The 14,806-nt window shown below is 35.7% G+C and overlaps 1 protein-coding gene across 20 annotated transcripts in view; it reads right to left on the bottom strand.

Annotated features, from left to right (window-relative positions):
- Positions 1-14,806, bottom strand: part of cac (calcium voltage-gated channel subunit cacophony) — a 400,227-nt gene that overhangs the window by 74,611 nt on the left and 310,810 nt on the right. For 9 of the 20 annotated variants that reach the window (XM_072299250.1, XM_072299249.1, XM_072299258.1 and 6 more), the window contains 8 exons: positions 13,351-13,451; positions 11,842-11,983; positions 10,428-10,671; positions 8,773-8,876; positions 6,414-6,529; positions 4,404-4,463; positions 3,772-3,876; positions 2,168-2,209 (listed from right to left, as the gene is read on the bottom strand). In XM_072299250.1, coding sequence (XP_072155351.1) covers positions 2,168-2,209; positions 3,772-3,876; positions 4,404-4,463; positions 6,414-6,529; positions 8,773-8,876; positions 10,428-10,671; positions 11,842-11,983; positions 13,351-13,451 — 914 coding nt within the window. Of the gene's footprint in view, positions 1-2,167; positions 2,210-3,771; positions 3,877-4,403; positions 4,464-6,413; positions 6,530-7,970; positions 8,087-8,772; positions 8,877-10,427; positions 10,672-11,841; positions 11,984-13,350; positions 13,452-14,806 lie in introns of all 20 variants that reach the window. The other 11 variants (XM_072299270.1, XM_072299261.1, XM_072299269.1 and 8 more) reach the window with 7 other exon arrangements.

Genomic DNA, 14,806 nt, shown 5'->3' with positions numbered 1-14,806 from the left:
AACTCCACTGATCGACCACTTTTACATCTACCAGATACAACCATGCGAGAAAGAAAGAATACAGCTAGTGAATATAAGTATTTCGAGAGTTTCCGAGAGAGACTTAAGATTGAAGAGCACCAATATAATCGGACATGGCTTAAGTTAGGCCAAGGAACATGCATTCTGAAAAGTAGGATGTAAGCTTAAATCTGCAAAATGGAGGGAATGTTAAGGGAGACATTGAATATGCTCAAAGAAGAGACCCATTTTGATCTATAGATATGGATCAATCGAGGATGTAGTAGAAGTTTATAGATAGATTAAAGGCCGAGTGTATTTCCAGATGGTTAGCTAATTAAGTCTGAATATATTTGAAAAGTCTTCGCCTTTTGTAACTTGACGTGATGGGTAAACTTAAAAATCACGTATTGTTCCTACGAGATTTGAAAATTCCCGCGCATAGTTTGTATCTAGAGGGAAAAAAAGTAAAAAATATGACTAAAGTTTTCAGTAAATAACCAAGGAATGAAAGAGAAAAATTAGAAAGAGCGTTAAGCCTTACACTACTGATTTATTTGACCTGAAAAAAATAAAGTATGGGTTGGCATTTTCAGGAGCTGCCATGTAAAAAACGCGGTTTGAAAGCTCAATCGTTGATGGTATCTTTCATCTCAAGTCCTTATACGTCTAACGGACTACGCTTTAGAATAGGGAACTATAATTTGGACTGCATTTTAAAATTAGGAACTATAAATTCCGGCCCGATTTAAAAACAACGAATGTGCCATTAGTTTCCCAATGCTCATAAGTGTTTTTTCAGATGAGCCGAAATTTATAGCTCCAACTTGCAAAATGCAGCCCATTCCTGCTTCATCCATAAAAGCCCATGTTTGTGCAAGGAAACTAATGGCACTGTGATGCTTCTATAATGAATCAGAAATATTGGTTCCTTATTGCAAATTGCAGCCCAATTGTTATTCTTGGAACATACACCACTGCATGCTGATGCCCACCGTATGAATCATTGCAACCTACACCTACCACCTAAATGCAGTCGTAGGTCCTACACACATAGGGCTGATAGATGTCGGACCTGAACCTCTTTGTCTTTTTTCTTCTGTTCCAGGTTCCAGATCTTTAATATTTTTTCCGCGGGTATAGGTGGCTTTTACAAAAATTAAATTCACCGTAAATCGATGTTTTGCATGTTCCATTAAATTAAAGGTTTTTTCTCTTCGATTCTCTTCCTAGCTGAAGCCGAGATGTACCTTTTTTACGAAAAGACTAACGGAATAAAATTGAAAACTAAAGCACCGCTATACGGCAAATGCTGTATATTTTCAATAAATTATCCACTGTCATAAATCACTCATCAAATGGATTTCATCGTGCACTGGACTTGTTGATTGCTTTTTGTCGTCATAAAATCTATGAGTGCCACTTTTTGAGATGCATTTTACAGAAATTTTTTTTTAAATTGATTGAAACTTAGGTATCTGTTTCAATTAGAACACTTCAAATCTACCTTCAATCATGAGGGAAACTAAAAAAATTTTAGCGTTATGTCGCCAGAAATTTTAATGACATTCAATAATGATACAGCGTAATTTCTGTGGAAGAATAAGGAAAAAGGACCGTGTCTGCTCCTCTCTCTCCTTATGTTTCTGATTTTTTAATCTCTCTTACGAGCTCCTTAAGAGTTTTGCAGAATCATGCGGAACTTAAAGAAATTGTCAATTGCCGTTCCAAAAGAAAAAAAAAAGGTTTTTTATCCATAAGAAAACGCAATCTATTTTACAGGAAGAAAAAAACAGGCCTCAGCAGCATGTACAATTTTTTTTCAAGAGCAACTCAGATCCACTGCCATTTTACTTTGTTAAATAAATAATCAAGAAGCTAAAGCGAAAACTGTAATATATACACAAACCTCTACTGGTAATTACTAGTTGCTACGAATACATACTTGCTTCAACTCTAATTCCACTCAAAGTATATAGGGAGAAATTTAAACCGCCAGCACGTGACAAAAGTTACTTGAAAGCTTTGATTTAGCTACTCTATTTACAAATTTCAAGATTCTATCGCAAATTTTACGGACAAGAGTCATATGCTCTACAAAGCTTGAAAATTTTTATTTATATTGTGTCGAATGCACAAACAGCCTTCGGAAGGTGAAATAAATTACCTTTATTATCTTTTTTATCTGGCGCTGAAACAAAAGGTAAACCTAAATGACAAATAATGACTAAATTCTTTTTACATAATTTCAAATGGTCAATAATGTAGGTACAGAAAAAAGGGGCAACTTAGTAGTTACATCATAAAAAAAATACGTCGTATAGACTGTTGATATCTAACTGATTATCTTCCTTGGGGATACACGAGAGAGCATTTTCATAACTGTAGCTAAATGTAAAATATTCACGAATTCTCAAAACTTATGTACAAACTAGACATTTACCGGGTCAGAAGCCGGTCGAATCCATCCCTTACGATAGAGTTCAGCGAAAACAGTATTCAGCATTTTATTGACGCTAGTGCAGACTTCCTAAAGTTGTGACCGGATTTACCATTCTTTTTGGAAATTAAGTCGTAAAATATATTCAATCTTACTGAATATCTTATCCTGACACATTGCTATTCGGCCTTTTAGTCTGTTACTAACATTTTTCGACTATAAGGCCACACGTCACTCCTCCTGGGTCATCCGGTGACGGTTACCGGAAAGCTTACTCGAAACATTACACCGATCATTTGAAATTTTACCGTAGAAATGTCCATTAAATCTCCCACAAAATGATTGCGTTAAATGATTTTAATTTCTTTCAATTTTTTTCACAGCTTGGCACAAACCGATCTATCATTTTAAATGTTTGAAATAAATGTCAGAATGAAACCAATCCCCATTTTTACATGGAAGGGAGAGGATCTGAACACTGCAGAGAATGTCAAGAATTGTCAAGACATGGACTTACGATGCAGATAAGAAAGGTGCCGTTAATGAATTACATTTTGCAAAACATATTATTCCAAAGCACCCTTTCCTCGTTACGCGTCTGCGCGCCAAAAATGTTATGTTACATTTTAAAATCCTACTCATTTCCTCCGCCCTTAACGTTAAAACGATACTTTTGTTCGAAATACTAATCAGAACTTTCAAAAAATTATAAAAATATGAACGTTTTATGCGGAATTTCGTGTGATGTCACGTACAGCCAGCCCTTTCACCTCACTCAACCTCGAAGTGTAACGTAATTTATGAACGGCCCCTAATAAAAAAAAAGTGAGTTCATCATTGGCTTTTTTTGGTGATGATTCCGATACTTAATTTTAATCTATTCTCTCGTCTATCATTTTTTGCTCAGATAACTTCAATAAAAGCAGAATTTGCCTAGTTCTGTAGAAATTATTGAAATGATTTTTGAGATTTTGTAAGGGATTGTCGGGAAAGTAAAGCAAAAAAGAAAGAAAACGATTCTCGAAATTATCCACGCTGATTGGTAAAGCTCCGTACTCAAAAGAGCTGTTAAAATTATTGGTTCTCAAAGCAAAACTATACTGCTTCACTCCGCTACATTGTGTGCAAGAATAGCTTTAGATGAAACCTTGAGATTCTCCTATTGACATTTACCATTTTAAATTGTTTGATAGTGTAATGTAACAGTGAGGAAATATGATGTTATTTTTCGAAACAAATCGATGAATGAGCGAAGGGGAAAAATCTCTAAAGGAAGGAGAAAGGGAATAAATGTAATAGGATGGGGGATAAAACAATGATGATATACTCACTATCTTCGCCATCTTCCTCCTCTTCTGCCTCTTCTTCAGTTTCTGTGCTTTTACTTTTTCCCAGGTTTTTCAGCTTTTTTCTCTTCGCCGCCGCTCTTCTTCTCGCTTTATTTAAATAGAAAGTTAAAATCCATTCATTAACAATTATTTAAAATAAAAGTTCAAGAGACAATAAGGTTAACTATGAAATCTTTGATGGAGGAAGTTTATATGAAATTCAATTCGTTGAGAAATCCTACGTACAAAGGATGCTTTATTCAGCGACATAACGTCGTTCATCTGACGTGATGGCGTATCTAAATTTCCGCATGAGCCACCAAAAGCGTGGATTTAAATGTAAAACAGGGCTCACGTATAAATCGAGATACGCTCTTACGCCAGAGGAGCGACGACAATATTCCGGACTTGAATAAATATAGTCTTTGGAACAGAGAAGCGACGGTAATACTCCGGACTTGAATAAATATAGTCTTTGGAAGGTACGAGTTAACTTCGTTCAACAAAGAGTGTTCGTAAGCGGTTGATTTTCAACGATTATCGCTTACCAACATTTTTAATGATATAATTCCCTATGAATTTTAAACGATACTTTTGAAGTTTTGAATTGCGAAAAAAATTAGAGCTATAGTTACCATCAATGATGTATTTCTTTTCCTCCTCGGTTGTTCTACCTTCGGCGAGAATTACTTCCTCTGGAAAATCAAAAACAAAAGAATCAATCCAAGTTGTAAGAATATAAACTCCGTTAAACTAGAGCATTCACGACGGAATTAGAATATCCTGTAATTCGGCTTTAACCCTTACAAACACCGTTTAAAATTCTATCTTGAAGAAAGAGAGGGTCTGTTTTTTATCAGAGAGCATTTTGCGAGATTTTCTTTCTTCTATCTAAGAATATCCTTTCACACATTCACTGAAAAATGTTGATTATTTTATTGGATAAAAGTTTAAATCAAGAGTATAGAATTTTGAGCCACTATTTTTGAAATGCAGGATTATTTGGTTGCATACCCTGGTAAAAATTGGCGATAAGAGCTGCGTTTCAAAATACCATAGGAATTCTTATAGCCGACTAAAGAAGGCTACAGAAAATCATATAGCTGGCTGTAGAATGCGGAGAAAATCATACGGCCGGGCTATACGAAGCGATAAAGAATTATGCAGCCGGGCTATAGTTCCTATAGCCGGGCTTTACACTTTATCACCTGGCTGTTGCTTTTTCGCCATCGATTATAAAGGCTATAAGAAATTGTGTAGAAATTCGTGTGCTTTGGAAATCATTAAGTTTGGTACGGAACCACCTTAATATTTACAAAACATACGTTATATTTTCCTTTAATACATATTTTTTTTTTCATCAATTAAAACGAGAATAATCCATACAGGATGTGCTAACATTTCAAAATCATGACTTGAATAACGCTGACTCCTCCAGATTAAATATTAGAGCCTAACTCGAAGCGGAGCGGCGACGCACTGGCGCCTACAAACCTAACAGGGATACTTCACGCATTGCGCAACGCGTGAAGTATTCCTGTTAGGTTTGTAGGCGCCAATGCGCGTTTAGCGCTGGCTGCCCGCCTGCCGCACCGCAGCGTGCCACGGCGCTTGAAGCAACTATTTCACACCAGAGGTATTACACAGTATCATACGAAACTGAAGGCGCTCTAATATATAAGGAATGGCAGGCATCCATCAAAAGTACGGAGCTTTCTTCGCAAAATAAATCAAGATACTACGGCCCAAAAAGAGAGCAGTGGTCCAGAAACTCACTAAGTCCTAGCATCCGTAATTAGTGACGTTTCGCATACACTTTATCGCCTGGCTGTGAGTTGCCTAGTCGCCATCGGCTATAAATGGCTGTAAGAAATTGTGTAGCCGGCTATAGAAGCTTTTGGAAATCTTACAGCCGGCCGTAGGTCTATGGTATTTTGAAACACAGACTCTAATGCCAATTTTTACCAGGGTAAACAATTGGTTATAGTAAAAGGGTGAATCATTCACTTTTGCTTCAGAGCATCTGGTTGTGGTTTGGGGTCATCGCATTGATATACCGCTATAATTGTAACGCTTTAAAATTGCGTTAAATAAAAATTTTAGCTCTAAAAGAAATTGAAAACTAATAATTTAAGCAAACTAAAAAATACTATTCTTGAGGCAAAAACAGGGCTGGAGGACTTCGTTGTATGAACCAAGTCTTCCTACAATATTTTTAACTTACCATTATACTTATCTTGGCTTTATCCTCGACAAACTAGAATACTTGGACGTTTTTATTGTCAAGCAAAACGTGCCTATCTACAGAGTTGCCTTTGTAAAATTACGTGCGTGATGAAGCACTTCAACGTATTTTATTTCAGAATTGTGTTCGTAGATGGACCTGTCTTGCTGGATGACGCGTCCAACAATAGGTTGCCATAAAATTGATCTTCATTTTGGCACCGCTTTGCATACTTAAAGAGCTACCTAATTTTCCACTTTGACTTACAGAAGCATGATGATGAGTCGTTGAGCAACTCAGAATTTACATCAAACTCCGATTGAATTACGGTTTCATCAAGTCTTTTCTGTCATGTAAAGAAATTGAGAATAAATGTATCTACTATGAGGTAACGTGAACGGAAGGATGCTGGAACACTTACCTGCTCTGCATATCCACTGGACATAGCCATTCAATTCTCTTTCTAATTGATTTTTTCTTCTTAATTTTAAAAAAGACTGCCTGTTTTCTACTTTTTCTCTTTCTTTGGCAAATTCACTACAAAATACAAGGATTCAAATTAAGAATTGAAAGAAACAAGCGCAAGATACAGAAGAGTTGAAGACAAGGCAGATTATTATGTTTACCGTGGTATTCAAAGTTTCTACTGCGTCTTAGTAAAAGGCTGTACATTTTTTAAAAGAAGATACTGAAAAACCTACGATGTATTAGCTACTTATTTTTAAAAAAAACTACTAGAAGGACCTAGAATAAATGGGATGACTCAAAAATGTGCATACAGCTCAAGAGTAGAATTCGTACAGGACATTTTATAGTTATATATATATTCACAATATAAAGGTCTTATGAATAAAAAACGAAACAAGCAGGTAATTCCAACACTGAGTGTTGCAAGAGCGCGCCGTGAAAATATATCAATATTATCACATTCAGTTTTATGAAATTGTTCTAAGTTAAGCTAAGGCATCGATGAACTTATTTAAATCCTTTAGTTTGTACGTGGGCTGGATGCATACGAATTACACGAAATTAGTGCGCAGTCGTCCGTTGCGCGAAATGATAACCAATCAGAGACTCGAATATAAAACGTACAAGGTTTCATGCCTTGCAGGTGTAAACAGAAGGTACTTTATTGAATCACGATTTGCTCGAAGCAAATTAATAAGTAAGTAAAAATTAGAGAACGCTTCAGGCACAAAAAAATATCTAATGGGATCTAATTTTAAGAATTATTTATCACGATGCAAAAATTCAAATACATTCCCGCCATGAAAACGGCTTCAAAGCAATCCAGCAAACATTGGGACCCGATACACGTATCGAGTGGCTAGGTTCCCGACGATCGCAATGAAGTGCGCCATCTGCATGGCGTGCTGAATATTCTAAGACTGCGCACAGTGCACAGTGCACAGTCACTGCACTTAGTGGTACAATGTTCGTAAAATGATGTCATTTGGTAGGTCAAAATCGGTATCCTACAGCCAAAATATAGACGGCTAGCGTATGATACAACATGAGCGATTTGTACGAGAGAAATTTAAAATGCGGAAAAGGTTATTTGACTATATATGAGCAGGAAAGGTAAAAAATACTGATTCCAAGTTGCGCACTGATCATTTGTTGAATTCAGATAAATAAAAGCAAATCTAGAGACTAATCAAGTGGAAGGAGTTAAAGTATACTTTAAAATTAAAAAAGTCCGAATGAGTGTCCTTACCAAAATACCAATAATGCGTCAAACCTCTTTACTAAAATGTGATATTTTGGTTTTTTTTTTTCTATCAAAGTTGTATTATTGAAGAACTATTCAAGAACTTATTGTAATGAATGACTCAAAGTAATTAAGGATTAGAATACTAGTGAACTCAATGGATGCAACTGTAATAAAATTACGTCAGATATGTATACAATTCGAATGCCAAATTAAGAAGATTAGAGTCTAAAAGCTTCACTAAATTTTCTTTTACTTTCTTTATACCTGCTTGTTCAATCCAATCAATATACGTTGAAAACATGGTTTTATACATAATTTTCTTTCGCATTTTATGATATTTTGCTCTACGTTCAACGCGAGTTCTTTCATTTGAAAATTCTCTGAAAGAAAGGAATGGGTCTATCAGTGTATAAAAACATTAAACCAGGCTTTTCTGATGATGATGAACTTTTCGGAGGAAATTTTTCGTAACTATCATAAAGAAAAAGAAAACCCCATGTTAGTATATTCAGATTTTTCTCCAACGCCTTGGTTTTTTCAGGGCTGTTCTTCCCAGTTCCCACTAGAATACGACGTTTTATCAGAGTTACCAAATAACTGAATGTAAAATAAAATAATTTCCCGGCCATTTTTAACTGCACTAAAAGTAAATAAAAATTTGGCAAAAAACCCCCAAAAATTAAATTTATTGCATCCCTTAGGATCTTTTAAAAAATATGCATTCAGTTTTTCATACTTGAAACATGGACCGTAAAAATAAAATGAAAGCACACATGATTCTATCATGCATTTATGAGCCAATTAGTGTATATTTTAGTCCCTCTCCTATTCCCTCTCACAAAAAATGGTTGATACTTTCAAAGAAGTGTTCAACGGTAAAATAATGTTTTCCATTTGTTAATGTACCAAATAACTTGGTAAGTAGGGTAACTGATACCATGTATGTCGTAAGTATACAACGAAGCACAATTCCATTGAATTTCACCCTGCCCGTTTGTCTTTAAAATACGAGTAAACAAGAATTAGAGAATATAAGCCTTACAAAGTTAATAAGAATGACACTTACCCACTAAGAACACCAAGGACTAAATTAAGCATAAAAAATGAACCCAAGACTATCAGAGGAATGAAATAGATCCAATTGAACAGGCTGCCTAAAGCATCATTCATCTGTAACATTGAAGAAAAAAATGATGGATATTAAATTAAGAGATATGAAAAAACAGCATTTGGTACATTTCTACGGTATCTAACAAGCTGGGTCATAAAAGACCAATCTTCTCATTACATTGTAAGTCCATTGTAACATTTTTTATAATTGCCATTTTCTAAAGTTTATTTTTGCATAAAAAATACCGGAGTGTATCTTCGAAAATTGTGAAACATTTTTTACTTATGACAACCAAAACATCTAGAAAAATCCTTTGACACCTTGATTGGTAGGATTTTTTTCCGAATAGAAATAAATGGTCCGCCGCAATTTTCTTAGTTACAATGGTCGTACGTCCTCATTTAAACAAATTGATTTGTATGGTAATCTGTAACATCACAGGAGCTAAGGAAAAAGGAGACGAGAACCTACAACACTATCAGGAAAAAGGGAAGAAGAATAAAAAGAATCATTGTAAAATATGTGCATAGACAGACGGGGAAATCTGTGCCAATAAATCCGCATGACATAGCTGTCTCCTCTCCTCGGTGATCCCCATGACGATTCATAGTTGGTAGAAAATTGTGCAAGCTATTATTCAAAAATCGATTGGAGGCACAGATTGTAACAAAATAACGTTAAAAACTGCAGAGCTCGGGTTTAAAATACTCGAGGCCGGCAAAGTAGGGTTACAGAGCAACTCAACACGATTAGCGAAGTTAACGCAATTCTTTGAAACGTGTGTTGTTTTGAAGGAGTCTTGATTTGCATTGTATGCTTTTTTTGGAGGGGGGGGGGCTGGCACTGTACTCTGGAGCGTTGTAGGACGAGGAGGGGGGCTAAAAAAACCGTAATTACAGGTTGGAGTATTTGTCGATCCATTCACGGGTTTTTCGATCGACTCACGGGTTTTTCGATCGATTCACAGGTTTGTCGATCGATTCACGGTTGTCGATCGATTCATGTCGATCGAATCGACACCGGTTTTTTAATAATTTGTCGATCGAATCGGTGCCGATCGATTCACGTTTTCATTTTTCGATCGATTCATGTCGATCACACATACCCTCTTGTTACACGCACACTCCCTTTCATACCCTTTTTTTTTAACTGAAAAATTCGTCTTCAGTTGCGTCTGCGGCAATTGCTGTTACGAATATGTTGTGCGTGCTGGTTTCAGGTCATTACATACACGAATCTCTGAAGGCGTTTTATGTGCGAGAGCAATTCGCCTTCAGCTGCGTCTGCAGCAATTGTTGTTACGAATATGTTGTGCGTGTTGGTTTCCGGTCATTACATACTCGACTCTCTGAAGGCGTTTTATGTGCGCAAGTGGCGTACCCTGTTAGAGAACTGGCGAATTGCTCTCGCACACAAAACGCCTTCAAAGAGTCGAGTATGTAACTACCTGAAACCAGCACGCACCGCATACTCGTAACAACAATTGCCGCAGACGCAGCAGAAGGCGAATTTTTCGGTTAAAAAAAAGACATGATGAGTATAAGAAAATTAGATGAAGATTAAGTTGCCCTTCATTCTAGTATATGCGAACTGCCTGAAAGGAAACTCACCCAATATAAAATGGTGGTCCAGCCTTCCATTGTGATACATTGAAAGACGGTGAGCATGGCGAAGCCGATATTGTCGAAGGATGTTATTCCGAAGTTGGGTCCTTCCCATTCTTCAAGGCACGTTGAGATACTTGCGTTGCATAAGTATGCACCCGGTGGAACTTTACTCTGATCGAAGTCGGAGTCGGCGTTACAAGGAGTCGGTGCCTCTCCATCCGGAACTATTTTCTTTCGATCTGACAGACTGAAAACAAAGGAGTAGATGAAAATCAATAGTAATGTTATTCGCAAGTACTAGTACAATCAGACGTATTTTTATCAAGCAGAACTATGTACAGGTGAGAAATATGAGGTGTGCTCTAGAAAGCTGCATAGGAAACAATGTGGTCAGTGGGCGTGATGCCTTTTCAAGAAATGGAAAAGCGGGATTTTAAATTCAGCAAACAGAACTATGTGCAAACTGAATGCGTGATATATGAGCCGCGGGCATGGCACGAGAGCGTCGTGGACAGGGCTCATAAGTTAAAGCGGAAGAAGGGCCACAACGGAGACGGCTTCGATGCCGCTGACGTCACTAGCGCTCTATTATTCTCATTCACTCTTATGGCGGCCATGAGAACTAACGAGCACACCCCATATTTTTCACTTGCACATAAATCTGTCTGATAAAAATACGTCCAATTTTTAGTGAAGTACAGTTTTTAGAGAGGGTTCCGAAATATTTCAGCCTGGTAAATATATCCATCCGTTTGCGAGGGAAAGGGATCTCAATTCATGGAGGCAAGCCTTTCATGAGAGGAATTTGAAAAGTCGGGAAAATTGAAATTCATGTTCTTCACTCTGTTGTGTATGAAAATGAATGATTTTCATGATAAATTCACCCTTGAGCCAAGAGAAGGCTTGAAATTGCGTTATGTCTTTATCTCTAAAAACAAAACGAAAACATCTTTATCTAATGAATGCACATACAATGCTGAGTATCATTTTTGTCCTCAATTATGTGGCATGGTGGAATAGCTTTTACTTTATATATCTTCTATAGAAGCTTTTTTCTCTTTAATTTTACATCCAAAAAATTAGTTCTGTTCACAGGACTCCTGCACTTTTTTGTTTTAGTTACCTACAAAGTTTCTGTAATGAGAACGGGGTACTTTGTGATGACGACCGACGTTCTGTTCTCAACAGGTACAGTCTGTTAGCATAAAAAAGAAAGTGCAAGAGCCCTTTGAGCAGGGAGTCTTGACATCAGCACCAACTTTTTTTTTGCGTGTATAGGATGGGGTTTGTAATGTTTGTTTCTACTGATGGTGAACAGGATTTGTTTTTGTTATTTCAATATTAAATCTTTAAGTTACTTTCGAACAAAATCAATATTTAATTACATGCCATAAGCAATAATGAATATGTTCCTTACCTGTAACACGTTTTATGAAGGCCACCTGAGTAAAATTCTAAACCTATGATGGCAAAAATAACTATGGCAAATAAGACTAGCAAACCAATTTGCAGCAGTGGTGCCATAGCCTTGATTATTGACTTCAGCACAACCTGCAAACCTGTAGAAACATGAATTTTCATTAATTAGAAGCAGTTTAATTTTTACAAAAGTTTAATCATTAATAGTATCCAAATTTAATTGTATAAACTCATCAATGCGACTGGTAACTTGACGGTTATATGTATGTCCGTTTCTAAAACGGTATCCAAAATCTCCGAATTTCCCTACAAGTGAACTTCTATTGTTGTTTGAAAGTAAACCTTAGCTGAGAGCACTGATTCAATCGTTTGAAACTTTTTCTAGTTCAATGATAAGTCAGGTGGAATAAAATTTGTACCAACAACATATTCATTTTCATGTTAATGTTTTGGAAATCGCTATCTAGATTGATGTGTGTTAAAACATTCGTTCTTATTTCAGTTTTCCGGAGGGAGCACTGGAAAACATTTGGTAAATTTACATAGATTGGTTTTCTGCTCAAAAAATTAAGTACGAAAGCAACTTTGCAAACCATCAAAATACGTGGTTTATAAGCTTAGCCATCAAATCGTTTCCAGTAGTACTAAGTTTAAGAATTTGATAAAAAAAAATTGGAGCCACTTTTTTGATTGACTCCTTCAAAGGATGAAACTTTTATGGTTAAAAGGAAAACTACTGTAGTTACAGGAAATTATTGTATACTGATAATGTGACATACTAATACGGACCAATTTTCAGTAAAACTAACTCAATACAATGCATTAACATTGTAATGAAACGGAACATTCATTACCTACAAAGTACGTCTAATTTCTTTTTGCTCGCAGGAAATAATGGAGCAAAAGGGGGTAAAGAGAACTTAGTGGACTTGACAAACATCGGACTCACATTTTTTTTTTTTTTTTTTTTTTTTTTTTTTTTTTTTTTTTTTTTTTTTTTTTGAGTACGATAACATTTATTATTTACGAGTGGAATTGACGAATCGAAACCCGCAGAGGATTAAAAACCAGCCATAGACCTAAATTAAAAGATTTAGGTGTCAAATCATTTTCTGGTCACAACAATGAAGGTTCGTAAATCTCAAACTTTACAGTGTTTTTGCTCTTTGTAACAATTTTTTACTTTTTACCGACCCCTCAAAATTACTTGAAGCAAAATTAAGGACAATTCACTTGTTGTTCGTGGAAAATCTCTGTTAATTCCCACTTTCAAATTTGGGTCTATCTCTTCGTGTATCTCAAAGAATTTTATTCCGCTTCTCATTATTTTCATTCTGACGACTGTACTAAAAAGGATTAGCTAAAATTTGTAGACTGGCGTTTCACCTACTTTTGCACCCCTCTGATACATGTTCTTATAGAGTGATCGGACTTACTTCAAAGATCTCTAGCTATCAATATTTAAAAGTCATTGCAATAATAAGTTGAAAAAGTGCTCGCGTCTTACTTGGAATGCCAGAGACCAGTTTGAGGGGCCTCAGAACCCGAATAGCTCTTAAAGTTCTTAAGTCCATGTCTAATGATTTGGTTGGGATAAGGGTGATGAACCTGCGACAAAGATTTACAATTGCTAAACTACCTACTTGAAATGTGCAGCTAAAAGAACAAGATAAATTACTACAAACTAAGACTTACAAACTAATCATACCTTTGGGCAAAGTCAAAGCTAGGAGGAACGAGTTAAATGTTTTCTTCGATGCATTTTAAAATCGAATTTGAGAGTCAAAGAGGGGTGTCATTTAGGAGCTAAAAAGTTGGAAGCCAAATCGAATACATGAATTTTGCCCATTAGGAAATGCTACGTAATGGTAGTCCCATGAGGCGGCCCTTAAATGAGTATGATTTAAGAACAAAGCTAATAATCAGATATTGGTAACCCACCCATAATTGAATGATGTAGCGCATAAACTGATTAAATTACCCGCATCTTGGAAAAAGTTTAAATTGGTAATTTTTTGTAAAGTGTTAAATTATTATATGTGAAAGAGAATCTCGTATCAGACCCATTATTTGATTTTAAGACACTATGTTAAATTTTTTTTTGGGTCATAAAGATGACATCATCGAATTATCAACTTTAAACATTTACCAATTTCTCCCTTTTTTTATGTCTGAAAATAATCATGGAAATGCTACTGAGCAAGTTCATGCATACAGGAGAACTTTACTTTTAAAGATGGACGTAGCTTCGACTTTGCTTAAAGAACTATAATCAACTACATTAAGTGAAAATCAATCGCAAAGATAAGGCCCCTGAAAAATGTGAAAATCAATCAGATCTAAACTCATCAATTGATTAAATTGAACGAAATTAATGTAACGAGATACATTCAATCGTTCAAGGCAACAATTTTATTTATCCGCCATTAAAACCAAAATATTGGCGCAATAACAAAATCAAAAATAAAAATTTTAAGACTTCAAACTAAACCTTCGTATTTTAATTCATAGAGTCCAATATATGTAATCGAAAAGAAAAATGCGGTCTGCTTTGATCTGCATGTGTGACTGTCCACCGGAAAAACGGTATAGATCCGAGAAAGTAATTTTAATAGAGCGATTATTGTCGAGTTATGTTAAAAAATCTGGTTTTCAGATTTCGATTGAAATTACTCGCAAATTTCCTAAAGAATGATTTCCTAGTAGTTTAGATAATTTTTGTGCCGATAGCATATTAGAATTTCAAATATAAATTTCTTAAAACTAAGTTTGATGAAATGCAAAACTAAAAAAAAAAAAAACACAATTCTTAGTTTATTTAAGATTTTTCCACCAAGTGTTCGTAAGTTATTAATCTGAGCTATGGTATCAACAGCTCAATTTTGAATTTTTATGGACACCAGTTTTTTTGCCGTAAACGGCCTTTAATTTCAGGCTAAAGATATGCTCTTGGACTTTAAATT

This window comes from Bemisia tabaci, chromosome 4 (assembly GCF_918797505.1).
Source record: "Bemisia tabaci chromosome 4, PGI_BMITA_v3".
NCBI classification, from domain to species: domain Eukaryota; kingdom Metazoa; phylum Arthropoda; class Insecta; order Hemiptera; family Aleyrodidae; genus Bemisia; species Bemisia tabaci.
Note: the sequence above shows the minus strand (reverse complement) of the source record. Positions and strands in the feature narration are given on the sequence as shown.